Genomic DNA, 18,252 nt, shown 5'->3' on the forward strand with positions numbered 1-18,252 from the left:
TTCTATCAGGCAGGCATCTTTGTGTCTCCAGCACTCAGCCTGGTGTTTGCTGGGTACTGTCAGCCTGCTAGGTTAATGTGTTACTTAGTGTAATAGACAGAATAATGCACCCCCATCCCAAAGATGTCTACATCCTAATCCCTGAAACCTGAGAATATGTTATGTTACATGGCAAAAGAGACTTTGCAGATGTGATCAAATTAAGGGTCTTGAGATGGGGAGATTATCCTGGATTATCTGGATGGGCCCGATGTAATTACAGGGTCCTTATAAGAGGGAGGGAAGAAGGCCAAACTTAGAAAAGGGAGATATAACAATGGAACCAGGGGTTGGACTGATGCACTTTGAAGATGGAGGAAAGGCCCACAAGCCAAGAAGGGCTAGAATCTGGAAAAAGCAAGGAAACCATTCTGTCCTGAAGCCTCCAGAATGAACGTAGCCCAGATAACACTATGATTTTAGACTTTTGACCTCCAGAATTATAAAAGAATAGATTCGTGTTGTTTAAAGCCACTAAGTTTGTTACAGCAGCAATAGGAAACTAATACATTTAGATAAGAAAGTAAATGAATAACTGTCATTTAAATGAATAAATGAGCAAATAAATGAATCGATGGATGAATGGAGAGAGGTCTAGATAGAAAGCAGAAAGGCCTATATCCGGGTCCCAACTTAGGTAATAACCCGCTGGGTAACTTGGGCCCCATCATTTAACCTCTCCAGACTTCCTCAGCATAAAGAGCTGAGGCCATGGAGTCAGATCAACTAGGGTTCGAATCCCTTCCATGCTACCTCCAGGCTGTGCAACCTTGGGCAAGTGCTCAGCTCTCTGAGTCTACGTTCACATCTGCAAGATGGGGATAGTGACAGTACCTTCTGCACAAAGTTGTTGTGGGGATTGAATGAGCTAGAATCTAGTCACATTCTATGGGACTCTGAACTAGGCAAATTTGAAATTGTGGTCACATAAAAATGTTATTAATGTCACTTCATGCATAAAATTTGAAATCATGCAAATTTCCCAAATTAAGAGTCAAGAGCTACACAATGGCAAAGCTAGTAAACTGTAAACCACTCAGTGTCACCTGGTAGGAATGCTTCGGCTGCTGAATACAAACACCCATCATCCTTTGAGAGAACCCATGTTGAATTATGCAAGTTATAAATTACACAAGTAACAAATAATGAAAGGTCTTCAGAAATACACTCTTTGAACAAAATATGACCACCTTTTAATGCATGCAAAGCAATTAGCCTGGGCCTGGAACACAGAAAGCTATTACTCTGTTGTTATTATATTAGCTCAGTGATAAAAGCCTCAGAACAAACACTTCCACTATGGAAAATGAAACGAACTCCAGCTTTCCCATGGGCCTAAGCTTTACGTGGGCCTCTGGCTCCATCAGAGAAATCCTGCACTTGGAAAATCTGAGTCAGGTGTGCTAATGACACCCCCTATTATGAAGCAATAAATTTCCCAGCTCTCACCGGAAAGACAGAATTTGGCTTCAGGGAGGTGTTAACTATGTGCTCCACTAGTATTACCACACACATTTTGCACAATAAATTTTGCTACAATTAGCCATATGTAGAACACTAGAATTTGTGAGAGGATGGGGACCTCCCTGGGACTCAGTGCCCCGAACAACACTTCTCTTTCCTCTCTCTCTGTTCTCATTTTTTTGAATTCCCAAAGAACAAGGTTGTGCCTAGTGCATACTAGAAGCTCAATAAATATCTGTTGAATGTATAAATGACCTTTATGGGTCATGTAACCCATGTCCCTCTCCCATTTTCCAGATAATGAGCCTGAGGCCAATTAGAGCAATGACTGGAGAATCCCTTCCGTGTAGCATTAATTCAAGTTAATAGCTGTCTCCTCCCTAGAAGGAAGAGCTAATTTTCCAAATCTAATAGACTGGGTTATAGAGAGGAAATAGATTGAAAACACATTTTTTAAAGTATATCTGTTTTTCTAAGTGGCTTCCAGATTCAAAAATGAGTTCTGATGATGATGTTCAGTGTTTACACCACAGATTTGGCTAATAACTGGTAGCAAGATTAGAAAGGAATGATCAAAAGAAAACTAGAACCTGGATGAAATAGAGCCGCAATGAGGAGATTGGAAAAAGCACAAGAGCGATGTTCATTATTTAGTTATAATTGAAGCCTGATGTTACTTGTGAGGGGGAACAAACGACTTACGTTTCAAATTCATAGGATTCTTCCAGGCTGCACAGAACCACTTAATGCAGAATCAAGTCCTATTTTTTATTTATACCTCAATTTTCTACCAAACCAGATATAATACCCAGGAGAGATTCAGGGCTAGGAGGACTTAAATCCTTATCCTAACTTTAGGTAACCACACATCAGGAGAAGCTGAGCATGCATTCCCATGTAAAGACCATTCCCTCAAGAAGAATCTAAACTTTCCCTAGAAACGGACTTTAGTGATTTGTCTACAGTCTTTATGGAGCTAACTTGAATCTCCTTTGGGGTAGCTTAAGCTAACTCCTTGTGCTGTTTTCACTGGAGATGGAGAACAGTTGTTCCCATTGTCATCAAGTAGCCCTGTATATATTTCAAGAGTCAACTATTTAGGACATAGACTTCTTAAGACTAACTCTGCCTAGATTTCTCAACTTTATATGATACGGTGACTTTTATTATCAGATTTCTCGACTCTTCTTCATAACAAGTTGGGCTACAGAGCCCTGAACTCATGAATTCAGGAAAGCTAGAGTGAAATTATCTTTACCAACCAGTTTCTACGCTAGCCTCCCAAACCCACTTGTGTTTTAGCCAGCAAAAACCTAGGGCTGCCGAGTTATTACCTCAAATTTCTGCCTATTTTCTTGCCTTTTTTAGTGTTTCTTAGCTTTCTGTGAATAGTTGTACAATGGATATTGGGTCTCTATTTGTGATTTTAAGTGATTTTTCAATAAAAGTCCTCAATTTATCTATACAGAGTATCGGTGCTCTTTCTGCTATATTTCTCTTTCCTGCCCTGCCAGAGCCTTCTCATCTGTATGGCCAACTTGGGTCACACTCAGACTAGAAGTCCTGCTTCCCAGCCTGACCACTTTGCTGGTGTTAAAGAACCGTGGGATGAGGGCTATTAGAAGATGACAACTTGTTACTTCATTGACCACTTATTCCCTTTGGACCTCTTGAGACTCCACATTGCCAGAGGAGGCTGGCAAGGCCAGTCCCATGAGCATAGCCTACAACCATGACCTGATCAGCTCTTCTGTGCATCCTCAGTCTCATCGTCAAACTTTTATCTCACCAGGCCATCATTTAGTTATCTTGAGCTTTTTATTCTCCATGAGCCTGCCACGCAAATTCACATCACTGCTGCTTTAGCCTTCCCTTCTGCCTGGAATGTCCTTCCTCTCATTCTCTATTCCTAAGGCCCACCTTAAATGTCAAAGCTCAGGGAAGTATTCCTTAACTTCCCAGATAGCATGAGTCACTCTCTCCTCTGTGTTCTTAAAGAATGTTGTAGTTACGTCCCTTATGGCCCTGACCACAGAGTACAGCAATACTCTTACAGGTCTCTGTTTCACTATAAAGTTATATTGTGCACCTTCCTACAACCAAATCGATCATCTGTTTCACAGTAGAGGTTCATTTCCGAGATTCATTTCCAGAAATAAATGAGTTAAATAAACGTGTACATGATTCCTCAAACAGAGGTGACTGTGTGGCTCCCACCACTGGGATCTGGACCATACTTATTTACTTATCTCTAGGTGAGGGAGGACAGAGCTAGAGAAATACGAGAAAAACAAGCAACCAGTACCCAGCCAAGAGTAAGAAACATGGTGTACCTGATAGACCATTATATTAACAGTTTCTTCTTTTTTCTGTTCTGCAGGTCCTTGACTCTGCAATAGATTTCGTACTGTTTCTTCCATCCTGAGGGAAAAAAAAAAAATAATTTCTTTCAAGAAGGTTTTCCTATTAACACAGGTCTGTTCCAGTTAGCAGAAATCATTCTTTAGTGTATATTCCCTGAGCTTAAACCTGGAAATCTCTTTTCTCTTCTCTCTCCTTCATCCCGTATGTTAAGAATCTATCATGAAGTCCTTTAAAATCATTCTGCAGAGTGTCTCTGGGTTCTTTCTCTTGACCATTAAGGTCCCTATCCTTGGCCTCCTACATTGGTACTCATGCAAACATCTCCCAACATCCCTCTTCATTTTCAATCACTCCCTTTTAATTTGACACAATGTCACCACAGTAATCTTCCTGAAATACTATTTTGATTTTTTAAAATCTATTTTCAAATGTGACAAATATTACATGAATGCACTTTTGCCATTAATATACTGTTATGTCTCTCTATGGTGGTCTTTCCATGTCAGCATACAAAGATCTACTTTATTCTTTTCAACCACTTCTTAGTATTTCGTGATGTGAATGCACCATAAATTATTTAACCATTCCCCTAGTGGTGGCATTCAAAATTTTTGCCATTTCAAACAATAAACATCTTTCTACACACATCTTAGTACCCATTTATGAGTATTTCTATAGGTTATGTTATAACATATATTGGATGTTATAATCCTATTTTGTTTTAAATACCCATCTCGAATCCCTCCCCCTTCCATTGCCCAAAAGTAAAGTAAAACACACACCATTTCCACATCTATTTCCATTTCCAGACACTGTCTCATGCTGTTACTACTTCTTGGAATGCCAACATGCTTTCCTCTTCTCATAGCCCATCCATCTTTCAAAACTCACCTCAAGTTTCACTTCCTAAGAGACTTCTTCATTGGTTCCCCACTTCTTTGAGATCTTATAGCCCTATACTTTAAATCATTCATTCCATCACTTAAAAACTCCCTACTTTAATACTCAAATATTTCATTATATGCACATTTTGTCTTCTGAGGTAAATTATAATATTTGCTATAGAACCATGTCATATATTTCTTATGTGTCTCCCTCAATTATGGATAAAGTAGGTACTCAGTGCACATTATTATGTGAATCCTTTGTTAATTCCTTTAAAAAAGTAAAAGTATTAAGTACTTACTCTGTCCCAGGCATTCACTAAGTAGATTCAAACTGTGTTTGAATGACCTGTCCATGGGATCCATTCATGAGGATGCATGGACCAGAACCCTGAGAACAGGATGGCTGAACTAAATGCACTGAATACAGTGCTCTCATGCCTAGAACCTGAGTTGGTTGTCTCTTCCAGTCCCATCCAGAAGCATGTATTTTAGTGACTCAGTATGATACTAGCTTAAGAGAGTTGTGGGGCAAAGCAAGCTGTTCCAGCTTCTCTCGCTTACTAAGGGCTTCTAGCACTACAAATTAAGGGCTCTAGGAGGCCTATGAATTCCCTGAAGTGGCAAGACCACTAAAGTAACCAAAGTAGTGTGGTTCAAAATACCAACCTTTCTCATAAGACATACAACTACTTAGCGGCAGAGTGAAGAAACTACAGACAAACTGAGCCAGTCCAAACTTGGATTACAATTGAGGAAATTCTGCCTTCACAGGGGATGGCCCCAGGACCCATTCAGGATTTTTAGAAGATGGTGGACTCTAATTATGAGTGCTCAGAGAATGATTTGTGACCATACATTTATACAAGCCACCTCTTCATTCATCCAGCCAGAAAAGCAAAATCTGTTCCCTACGTTTTCACAAGCCTTATATTATTAATGATAATAAAATGAAATAGCACTTTTAACTTGTCAAAGAACTCTCTCATCTATGAATCATTATAATATACTTTTAAAATATTACATCTATGTGGTAGATAAGGAAGCCGAGGCACAGAAAGGTTAGAGCTCACTCATGGGCTCATGGTCAGTTAGATAGGGAGTTAGGATTAAAACATTTTTACTGACTATGAAAACAGCAGCCTCTTTCTGCTAGGCCTTAATTACATTCAGGGAAATTATTTTAAATGAAGAGTCGTAACTCCTAACTCGGTGTTATCTTGGTGAACACCTACTGAATGCTGAACCCAAGAAGATAACAACATCATTTCTGACCTAGGGAGAACTTAAGATCTGATAGAAGAGACAAACCAGCTTTATGTGGAAAAAATAGGTGTAAAGAAGTCACGAATTCTGAAATAAGTGACCAGAGCCAATTTCTAATACTCTATTTCATTTTATATAAACAGAGACAATCTCTTGAATGTTAGTGGATTTTCCATGATGTTTGCCAAATTGATCATAAACAAGAAAAGTAATGATAATGGTGGTGACTTGCCCAAGATCACTCAGCTGTGTACAAAAGATCAGGGACCCTCTGGTTTTCTAAATATTACTTTACTTTCTTCCAACCTTAGCACAGAGGCTAGAGGTCTTTCTTATTTCAATCCTTATTTCATTAATTTATAAACATTTGGCTTAAATGTGGCCCAATAATTAGAACTCCGTTAAAATAAAATCTTATCTTTTCTCTTTTAATAAGTTAAAATACAATTATGTCTCAGTGCATATCTTGCTGAATTATCTCTTCTGTATAATTAAAAGTTCTCCACACAAGTTGCTGGATCAAAAAGAAAAACATCTATTCACCTTCCCCCATTCTTCTTGACTTTATAGTTAAAAAAAAAAGAAAAGAAAAAGAGGGGGTGGACAGGAAGTTGTTCAACAGAATCTCAAGCAGCCCAGATCCACAGGAATACCGTGAACACTTTCCTGGCATAACTTCATGATTAATTAAAACTAATTACATTTCCAAGCTACAGCTTGAAACAGAGTTGCAGAGACCCATCAAATCTCTGGGTAAAAAATTAAGTCGTCTCATCTTTTCATAACCTTTATGAATTTGGTCACAGAGAAAATATTTTGAACCTGCTGAGAATATACCATTATTTACTCCCTGATGACACCATTTTTTTTTTTAATTCTCATTTAGCAAACTTCTGTATTTATCTTCCCGAAAATCAAAGACTGTGAAGCATCATCCGTTGTTGTTTGATGCCCAATGACGTTTTACTTCGTTTTACTGTTTTGATAGCTGATGTATGACGAATTGCATTACCAGTCTGCACACAGAACAATACCACTATCTGTTTCTCAAATGTAACTAAAAATAAGCCAATTTCTTTCTCTAGGTCAGACATGGGCAGAGGGTTTTTTTGTTGTTGTTGTTAAGTTACTGATTGGTGTAATTTATTGTTAAACACTGACCTTAATCAATATTTTATAGTTCTTTTTTTTTCCTTTTGTTCAACCTGAGACTAAACCCTTTCTTCTCCTAAATACTGGTCAATTAGCTGTCATAACTAAAAATATATAAGCCAAAATTATACTTAGTGAGATGTAATAAGTTCTAATGTATATTAAGTGAACTATCTTTAAAAAGTTAAATTTTTCTGACACAAGTCAGAAAAAATAAACCAAATTTATATGCAAACAGTATATTTCAGGTAACATATAAATGTAGGAATTTTATTTAATTAGAAAAAGATTCCATGTTTTAAGGTATATATTTAATTAATAAATTCTTACTATAGTATTTCCCCTGGGGGAAGGAAAAAACACAAACGAACAAATTTTTTGTTAAAAAGGTCCCCAACTCAAAGTTAGGAAAATAGGACATTAAATAAGAGCACATGAGAAAAATAACAATTCAAAACCACACAAAAACAGGATTAGTGAGGTTTTGCAATGAATTTCTCTCTCTATACCTGGAGTCCAACTTTGTCATAGACCCTCTTTTAAAGAACTGATGACTGGGGTATTTGTCATTGGATCTGTATCCAATGTCTCACAGAAAGAGTCTCCCTAGACACCAAAGGAAGGTCCTTCTGGAAGTAAATGCTAAAAGATAGTGTTTCCTGAATCCTTTCAAGGCAGAAAATCACTTAATCATTCAGGGCGTGATGATATCAGGAGATTTCTTTACAATCAGAGACTATGATTTGGGCCCCAAAGACCTTGATTTATTCCATAATGAAAGTACTATTAGAAAACATGATCCCGGGGTACACGAGGAGCTGTTTGTTCTAACAGCGTGTAAAGGAATGTGAACTGTTCCACATCCCTTCCTTCCTCCCCAAATCTAGCCCTCTATTTTGCCTAACGACACTTTAGGAACTGATCAGAATGTTAGACTGAAGTGTTCTTTTTTGAGACTTTTGAAGTGCTCTGATCTGACTCCTATGATCAGATATTCAGTTTAGAAAAACTTCATTTTTGACAGAAATAGAACAAAATAAACACAAAATAAGAAGCCACTCTCCCCAACTCAAACTGGTAACGGATGGGGCTCTTTCAACTGAAAGCTGAACTGAGTCATATTTTTGTCTTAAGAAATATTTTAACACCTGTATTTTCTGATTAATCACATAATAAATTAATAATGACATAAATAATGAAATTACTCAATATTCCCTCACATTCTTTTATGTGAGAAGCTCCAACACCATAACCCATCCACTTCTACCAGAAGTACATGCCATACTCTCTTTTATTCACCTACACCGTAAAGTTTGTCAAGAGCCGATGCTATGATTTGCAAATTGTTTTTCCTTGTGTTTCACTGTATTTGACTGCTTCTCTTCTCACTTTGAGAAAGCGTATCCATTTAAGCAAGGGTACTGCTATGACTGAACTTAATTTTAAAGACAGGAAGAAAGGGACTGGGGTTCAATAGAAAGCAGGCAGAGGTTCTTGAGTCACCGCAGCACCTCTCCTCCCCCTTCGGCCTCCTCCCTATGAATTCATGGCATAACCTGACCCCGTATGGAGAACAGTTCTCATCCTGAGAGGTCAACAGCCATCGGAGGACAAGTGACCGTCCCATATCTACTGGAGAAAAGAGAAATACTTACAAGAAAATACTACTTCTTTCATTGGATGCCTGCAAGTAGAGTTAAAAAGCTTAAGCACACTACAACTGGGATATTCTGAAAAAACATAATTCATTTATTTTGTGCTTAACCAAACTAGTCTTTTTTTGAGCCCCCCTGCCACATGCTGACAAGCATTAACTTTTTTCCCAAATCCTAGTTTAAATTCTAGACTTAGTCTAACATAATTAATTTTCAATGGATTTTTAAATTCATTGAGAAGCAGGTGTCCATCCACAAGCAAATTGATAAACAATTGTGTTATCTATTTCCTACATTGGAATACTATTCAGCAATCAAAAGGAATAAGCTGATGTATGCAACAATAGGGAATAATCTCAAAAACATTACACTGAGTGAAAGAAGCCACACACAAAAGACTAAATACTTATGATTCCATTTATATGTAATTTTAGTACAGGAAAAATTATTTCATGATGGAAATTTAAGAACAGTGATTGCCTGGGGGTGGGGGTGGAGCAGAGATTGACTCAGAAGGGACACAAGGAACTTCTTGGGATGATGATAATGTTCTCTATCTCCACAGGGTTTTGGATTGCACAGGTGTATGCATTTGTTGGAATTTATCCAATGCCATATTTAAGATTTATGTATTTCATTATATGTAAATTTTATCTCCAAAGAAAAAAAAAAGAACTGTAGACAAATATGGAACTTTAGTTAGTGATATACAGGTTCAAGTTTGTACATAATTTGGGGCAAAGTGCGTTGATGCATGCACCTTATTTGAAATGCATCAAAATTTAGATTGATGGATGGAGAGAGGATGGCTAGATGGCTACATATGTAATAAAGCAAGTATAGTCAATATGAGTGGTAGGATCTAGTTGGTGGTACATGATGTTCACTGTAAAATTCTTTCAACTTTTCTGTATGTTTAAAATTTTTTGTAATGAATTATTGACAAAGTTCTTTTATGTAGACCATTTGTCTCTTGGATGAAATTATTTAGCCTCTCAGTAGAAGAGGAGCAGACTACTTCTCTTCCATTGATGGCTTCTAGGCATATGCAGGTCTGATTGGGTGGATCATGGTCTTTGTAGAAGAGGGGGTCTTGGGTGTGGTATCCTCTTATATCTAGAGAGAAGTCCCTTGTCCCCAGGTTTGTTGCTGGCCCTTCTGACTCTAGGCTGAGAGGCTGTTCTCAGTCTGTTTGTTCTGCTTGGTTAGAGCTTGGCTGCATGAATGGCACTCTGTCTGACCTTCACATGAGCTTCTGCTGGCTGCAGTGCCCTGAATCTTGGTGGTCCCCTCCACCCAGCATGCTGACCTGGCAGTTAGTCTTCAGACATTGCTGTAAGGGTACCCTTGCCCTGCTACAGCAGGCCCCAAGTAGATCCACTTGCTCTCTAGTCAGCCTCTAAACCACATAGAATCTGAGGGCAGCCTGGAAAGGCAAAATCCAAGGCCTCCTTTGTGCATAAACATAGTGGACCACCAAGTAGATGTGGCCATGCCCCATTTGATGTGTGGTCTTTTTCCAGAATCTTAAATGGGAAGCAGTGATATAAGCACCCATCTGTCCTCCATGCACCATCTAAAGTACTAGTTTCACTCATTTCTTTCTCTCTCCTTATCTGTCCTTCTTCTAGTTGTCTCCAGCACTAGAAAAGGGGTACCTCCTCACTACTTCTCAGATATCATGTCTGGCTCCTTTCCAACTCCAAGCTTTTGGCTAAGGTAATAAATTATGATGAATTGATGTATTTTCCCTACACACTGGGAAAGCTTTATGATCTGGGTTATCTAGACTCACTTAGCCTTTTATACGTTCAAGGAGGGAGAAAGAAGGAACCCAGGTCATCTTTATTTAAGACAATAGCATATTCACAAGGCTTTGTCTTATTACTTAATCCTGTTTTGCAGAGGTTGAGTATTTCTTCCTTCATTCTCCTTGAATTCTTAGGGACAACTAGAGAAAAGCTTTAGTATTTAAAATGACGAAACAGAAAACCACATAGATTTTAAATATATATATATATATTACTTTGTTACAACCACTGTATGGCAAACACTGTCTGGTTTAATCCATATAAGCCCACAGGGTGGGTACTACTAATCTGCATTTTTATTTTTATTTATTTATATTTAGATTCATTCATTCATTTCTTAATTAAAAATGCAGAAATTGAGGTTCCATGAGATTTAGGAACTCATTCAAGGTCATACTCCTCATAATAGTAGAGTTCATTTTGGAACCAATGTTTGACTCCAAAACTTACAATCTTTTTCTATGATGCCACATCAGCATTCGAGCAAACATTTAAACCATGCTAGTGTTTACTTGGCTGTGTTTCAACATTTTCTGCCTTATTGTTATCATCTCGATCAATGTGTTCTTGTTACTTGCAAATGCTCTGTACTTGAATTAATCTTTTTTCCCAATTAGACTAAGATTCTTCTAAACCCAGGTTCACACACAATGACACATTTTGACATCTGTTATTTTTAGTATAGCTTTTATCATAACCTAGAGCCGAAATAAATACCTATTGAAGCATTTAATAACAGCTATTCACAAAAAAATATGCCCTGCCCTTAGAGCCCTCTCCATTTCACCCAAACACCACAGAAAGTACTAGCCAAGCCTTGACCTCTTCTTTCCCTAAGGGTGAAGCCCTCCTCCGCTGTGCTTTCTACACACTCTGAGCTCTTCTCCATCATAGTGTCACAGCACCTTATCAATGGCCTCTTGAGTTTCTTGAGGTCAGTGACTCTGCCTTGTTTACTTTATCTCTAGCAACTATGCATAGTTACAGTTACTGGATAGGTCGTCAATAAATCCTTTTTGAGTGAATGAATGAATCTAACAGTTTTTTCATTCATTCATTCCTTTGCTCCTTACATTTTCATTTCCCCTCAGACGTATAGGTAGATCTAACTGGTCAGAGAGGAGTATTGACAAGTGAGAAGTGCCAGCAAGCCTAGAGGGGCTAAATCTTAAGCTGTGGCACCCAGGGTTAAGATGCAGGGCTCCTGGTCATTAGTAAAGCAAACCAAATATCTCCCAGAAATAATTTCCTGCTCTTTTTGTCATATTGAGTATGCAGTCCACTGTCCATATTGTTCACCTGCAACTAATTAGCTTAGACGGTTAGACTATTATCCTAATGAGGCCAGGACTCTAGGTTCAATCCCTAGACTGGACACCCTTTACTACCTAGCAGACTCCTGGCAGACTAATCTCTGCCAAGACAGCCCACTGCTCTACTGCTGAGGGAGGGAGGATAGGAGAATTATCTCATTGAAGAACATAGTTTGCATAACCTCTCATATTATTTGCTTTTAAATTTCTTTTTCCCATTCCACTTCTATTGTTTTCCTCAACAATCCATCCTACTTCTCCATTTTAATTGCAGTGCAAAGCTTTCCTCAAGTTTGGAAATGAAAAGTTGACTAATTTTCAATTCCAAGAGAAAACAGTTCATGGGGAAACTTTGCTGGTTTAGAACTGGGTTCCGCCCAACTGCACCAACTTGTTTCCTTAGAAAATGAGAGTTTGCTCACTTAGAAGCTAGCACATCTAAGCATGTAAGCAAGGACAATCCCCAGGTCGGCTGTGACTTTGATGTTCTTAACCCAATCTCTGCTTATTCTGCTGCAATAGTTAGGAACAGTAAATCTGCAGCGAAGATAACAGAAAACTGCTCTGAAACTGAAACTCACTCTGGATAAATGTTGGATGGCCAGAATTTCTTATTTCTTTCTAGATGATATATATTTTTAATTCAGGACAAATTTTGCAAGAATAATACCATTGCCCAGAAACCACAGTGCTTTAATTCACTCATGGGGATGCAATACCATTCATAAACAGATCAAAAGGTGCTAGTCCAATTTGAATTACTGCATCATATTCACTCCAGGGCCATCTGTATGTGAGCAGAAAGCAACATAAATTTTCTCATAGGCAGGCTTGTGCTGGTTCTGCATGGGGAGTTCACTGCACAGAGAGAGGCAGATTTGAAGAGGGCAGGGAAGCAGAGACATGCATTCAGGGGAGAAGTCCCACTTTCCATGTTGAATTGAAGGGAATCCCCTGAATGTTAACAAGCAAATCTCAAGTGTTTTTCCTCAACGGTGGCAGAATACAAAATTGCACTTGTAGATCCATGTGTTTGTAGAGTACACACTCATCCAGAGAAAGACAGAATCCCAAGTGTGCCAGTGAATGCCAGAACAGAGAAGTATACCTACCTAGCTTTCACCGTCCTGGTTAACAAACACTTTGAAAGCAGAGTTGGCACTATATTGGAAGAACCCACAAGAGGTCTACAAAATGGGTTACTTCCTTCAATGGAGTTGAGTTTTTAATTAGTGCAATAATTATTAATTAATACCATTATCAAGTTTTATTAATACAAAATAGTTAACAGTTAATATAATCACCCACGTCCAGTCTCATGAGCTCATCTTCTTAACTCCTAAATCTACACTTGTAATGTGCCCGAATAGAATTCTTCAAAATAACAAATTTCCACAAATAAACCTAGATTTAGTTCTTTTTTAATTTCATTTTCTTGAGTAGTCTGAAGCACAAATGTTCTTGGAGTCTGATACCACTCAGAAAGGACTTGGAATTGTCAAATGACTACTTTCAATACAAATGTATTATTTGGGGGATAAGTCCTTATAGCTCAGTATTCAAAGGTTGGGGAAACTTGGAAGATAACAGATAGTTCAATTTATTATTAGCCTTCAATGTTTATTCTTATTGGCTGCTGATGATAGGAATAATAAAAATATTTTAATATGTCATGAGAATACACATTAAATTTTAATTAGATACTGTTCTGTTCTAGAAAACTAATGTAACAACTTGGAGCCTCATTTTCCCAACTTCTTAAAAATGAGAATTTTATAATTTTACCTTGATCAAAGAAAAATAAAATAGGGACTGGAGAATCAAGACTTTTTTCTTAATATGCACCAAGCTTTTGAAAGTTTAAATCTAGCAATGTAATGACGTTAGGTACTCAAAATGAGGTTCACCATATGTTTCAGACAAGTTATATATTTTCTCCCCAATTGTAACCAGCTTCTCATCCGAAGATAATAACCCTCTAGAATACACCAAACAGACCACATTCTATTCTGTCATGCTTCAAGACCTGTTTGGGATTTTGACCCAGAGAAAATTAAGAATTGAATGAAACGATTAGTCTTTTTTTTGTGTGTGAGGAAGATCAGCCCTGAGCTAACATCCATGCTAATCCTCCTCTTTTTGCTGAGGAAGACCGGCTCTGAGCTAACATCTACTGCCAATCCTCCTCTTTTTTTTTCCCCAAAGCCCAGTAGATAGTTGTATGTCATAGTTGCACATCCTTCTAGTTGCTGTATGTGGGACGCGGCCTCAGCATGGCCGGAGAAGCGGTGCATCAGTGCACGCCCGGGATCCAAACCCAGGATCTAGTAGCAGAGCACGTGCACTTAACCGCTAAGCCACGGGGCTGGCCCTGAAACGATTAGTCTTGATTCTCATTGGCAAACTCATCTGGAATTTGATTCTCATTTTCTACATCTTTAAGACTTATTTTTTGGACCTTGACAAGTATTTAGTCATTAAACCTTAGAGAGGTCAAACCAATAGCCACACTGGATCTGAATAACGGCCAAGGCAGCACTGTAAGTGACTGGTGTTAATCTGTTGAGATTTTTTTTTTTGATGTGGGTGTAGGAGAAGGGCAGGGAAATATAACTGGCTGTATTTAGGATCAAATTGTAGTGTTATATTTTCTGGGAAGGAAGGTGCAATAGTGGCAAAGAGATGCTTTAAGAATCCACAAAACTAGCCTCTGTAGCCTCATAGATACCAACAGGGCATTCTTCACTGCTCTTTACATCACATACTTCTTGTAATGTTTGATCTACAATATTTCAGAGTGGCTTCTCTTAAGCAAGCAGAAATTGCAAACCATAGCACATCCAAAAAAGTGGTGTTACTAAATCCTCTCCCAGCCTCAACTCTTGTGGCCACAATACAATCAGCATACATCAGTCCCCTGTACTCCTTAAAGTGGCATAGGTGGGTCTGGGTGGAGATAATCTTTTTTTTTTTTTTTTTTTTAAAGGAGTATCAACTATTTCTCTCTTTGGGAGCATCAGCCAATCAAGTTAACACTTTATGGAGGCACCTACCTTCTTTTCTTTTTTTCAGAAAGTGCACAAGAGGTAAAGCACCTCTCTCCAAGTTTCAGACAATAATTGGTTTGGAAGAGAACCTACTGTATTAGTCAAGATAAGGTTGGTTATGCTGGAGTAACAAAGGACCCCAACATCTCAGCGACTTGAAAAATAAGTGAATTTCTTGTTGAGACACAGTCTGGGCACCTCAGCAGTCAATTGTCCTCCATGGGTAGGATGGTTCTAGTTCCTAGTTTCCCACAACAGTCCAGTTTATGTCTATTGTCCTGGCATAATTACTAATAGCACCTTTTTCACTCCAAAAATTGTCCTGGTTGGATGATAAATGTTGTGATCTTCCTGTCAATGGAATAACTCAAATATTCAGGCAGACCTAGCCTCTCAACATGAGGCTGTCACCACCACTGGGAAAAGGGAAACTGGAAGACGTTGTAGGGATTCTCACTGCTTCATCCCAGAACTGTCACTTTGGTTTAAAGGCCATTGGCCAGAACTAGTCACATAGCCTAACTAACTGCTAGGGTAGCTGGTAAATTTAGCCTTCTGAGTACCCAGGAAGGAGAAGAGAAGCAGATACAGGGGCTAAGATAATGTCTTCCATATGTGCATTGTCAGAATTGAAGAAATATGTTATGGAACTACCTCTCAGTGATAGCCTGTCCTGTATGTCTGACTGCACACAGTTATGTCTAGGTGACTGAGTGCCAAAACTCAAGAAAGGCAAGGAAGTGTTGGTCCCATCCGCCTTTCACCATTGCATGTTACTTGTCTCCCTCTGCTGGTTGACTGAGCTGTCACTATTGAGACTCTTCTTTCACCTGCCATCTAGATAGTGATTGCCACCCTTCTTTCAATCATGCCAAATTGATTGCCAGCCTACGCAACTAGTCTCTCTGAGCTCTCTGAATTGTCCACAACTGTGTTCCCTCTCATGGGGAATCTTCAAACAAACATCTCCAAAGTCTGCTTTCCTTTGAAGAACACACTATGAAGCCTTAAGCATGACAGTCTACAGACGTGTTTTTGATGCAGCTTATTTTATAGTAAATATCTATAAACATGGAAAAGCAGCCTCTATCTCCACAAAACTTTTGTAACCTTCCAAGTTTTAACAGCAAAGAAAATGGAAGAGGTGGTTTCTCAATGATGTTAGTAGAGGGTGACATCTAATGTTTCACTGTTCTTCACTCAGTAGTTATTGTTCAAAATATCATCACAACTCAAGATACGGCAATAACTGGCAGGCTTGATCCTTAGCTCTACACTCTACACACTCTGAAGTGTAAAATTTGTCAAGATTTAACAAGTGAAAGTGAAAATTGGGGAAAAAAGAAGTCAATTTAAAATCTGCTACAATGTTAGATTAAAAACAAAAAAGGAAGCATCAGAGTAACACGCCTTACACTGGATGCTATGAAAGTGTATTTTGTCAATCATCATAATCATCTGGTATTGGGATAGAGATGTTTCTGCCAATTACCATAAGAAAAAGAAGATTCCTTTTCTTCCCTCTTTACTGATCCAAATATCAGGCATCTTTTAGGCTCTAGTGTAAGTTCTATCTCTTGCTTTCGCGATAACTCTGGCCCATAGGAGCTTCTCCCTAGTCCAGTGAAAAGTGTTTTCCCTGAAATACACACAAGAAATCACCAAGGGTTCTCATTAAAAGTGCAGATTCCCAGGTCCACCTGAGACCTAGTGAATCAATCTCTGGGAGTGGAGGCCAGGAATCTGTATTTTTTATAAGCATATTTTTGAACACTAACCTATGAGAATCTCTGTTCTATTCTCATGTCCTCCTTCATGTACTACCCGGCACTGTTAAATATTATAAAAACAATTTCATGTACAGGTTTCTTAGTTCTACAACTATTTTGTAAGCTTGTTAGGGGCCCCAGTGCATATCTCAGGTCTTTTTCTACTACCCACATCATGCAGTAAGGTATCAATTTACCCCGGGTGGATGGAACTTCCCTAAGTTGTAGAGTTATATGTTGATTTACTTCATTTGGGGCATATTTGATGCTGAAAATTAGAGAGAAAGCATATTTGGATGAATCTAATTTTAATTCCAATGGTGGAAAACTTAAAAATAACACCTCTGTAAGATGAATAATTATTCTCTCATTTATTTGTTCAGTCATTTGTCCCCTCATTCATTTGTCTGTTCCTTTATTTGATAATCATCTGTTGAATGCCTACTACGTGCTTTGTGCTATAACCAGCAAGTTGAATAAAAGAAACTGCCAAGCGTGGGAGATAGACCAACAGTTACTCTGCAGTGTAATCAGTGCCAGAAGAAGATGCCATGGAGGTGAAGAGATCTGAGAGGCTAAGAGAGGCTCTCTGGAGGTATTGACATGTGCTGAATTTTTGGAAATGAGTAGGATTTAGCTTGATGGAAAAGAGATTTTCAAACATAACTAATGATTTTGTTTGCAAATTTTAAATTGCTTATTATGAGTTTGCTTAATGAGAAATATGCTTTAAGTGTATGCATACTAGTCTATACGTCTATTGAAAATAAGAGCACTCCATTTTAGTTTTGTACAGGTGTTGGCATTTTAACCAAAAGCAAAGCATTTTAAATCATTGTTAGCCAAACTAATTAAGGCTATTCCAACTGAATTTTTAAGTTACATTTTAAGTTATGTTCATTGTTTCATTGAAGTTTATTAATGCCAGCTCAAACAATGTCAACTGGGGCCTCAAGGTAATGTTCGCCAAAGGGTACGTATTCATATTTGAAGTACTTGTCTCATTATGTTCCTTGTACATGTGTATTTATTCCCAATGATTTGAGATGCTCAGGTTTTCTCCACTGTTTAGAGTTTGTGCTCCCTGACCTTGGATGTCTATGAGAAAATAAAGAATAACCACTCAGAATATTTGTTGCTAAGAAAGAATTGCTCTGATAAAACTAGTAGCAATAACTGCAAAATTCCCCAACCACAAGGTCGACATTAAATAAGAGTCTATTGTCTTCAAGAATTTCTTATCGTAGAATACAAGATTTTATACAGCACTTTTATTGCACATTCCTGCCCACTGAAATAGATGTTGGAAACACAGTGACTTTAGGCCAAAATAGTGCCCATTTATCCTTGAATTGTCAACGCTACAAAAAGAAAGAAGCAAGAATACTTAAGGGCAAAGGTCAGAGAATCTATACACTGAAACTAACTTTGAAAAATAAATTTTCTTTGATAAGTTAAAGCACCAGAGAAAGCACAATTTTCAGAATT

General features: G+C 38.2%; 1 protein-coding gene across 5 annotated transcripts in view; it reads right to left on the reverse strand.

Annotated features, from left to right (window-relative positions):
* The window catches only part of NCKAP5 (NCK associated protein 5), a 906,791-nt gene that overhangs the window by 299,106 nt on the left and 589,433 nt on the right, over positions 1-18,252 (reverse strand). For all 5 annotated transcript variants that reach the window (XM_087435078.1, XM_087435074.1, XM_087435075.1 and 2 more), the window contains one exon: positions 3,837-3,924. In XM_087435078.1, coding sequence (XP_087291204.1) covers positions 3,837-3,924 — 88 coding nt within the window. The remainder of the gene's footprint in view (positions 1-3,836; positions 3,925-18,252) is intronic.

Source organism: Ceratotherium simum, chromosome 9 (genome assembly GCF_057802395.1).
Source record: "Ceratotherium simum simum isolate JZ-2026a chromosome 9, ASM5780239v1, whole genome shotgun sequence".
NCBI classification, from domain to species: Eukaryota; Metazoa; Chordata; class Mammalia; order Perissodactyla; family Rhinocerotidae; genus Ceratotherium; species Ceratotherium simum.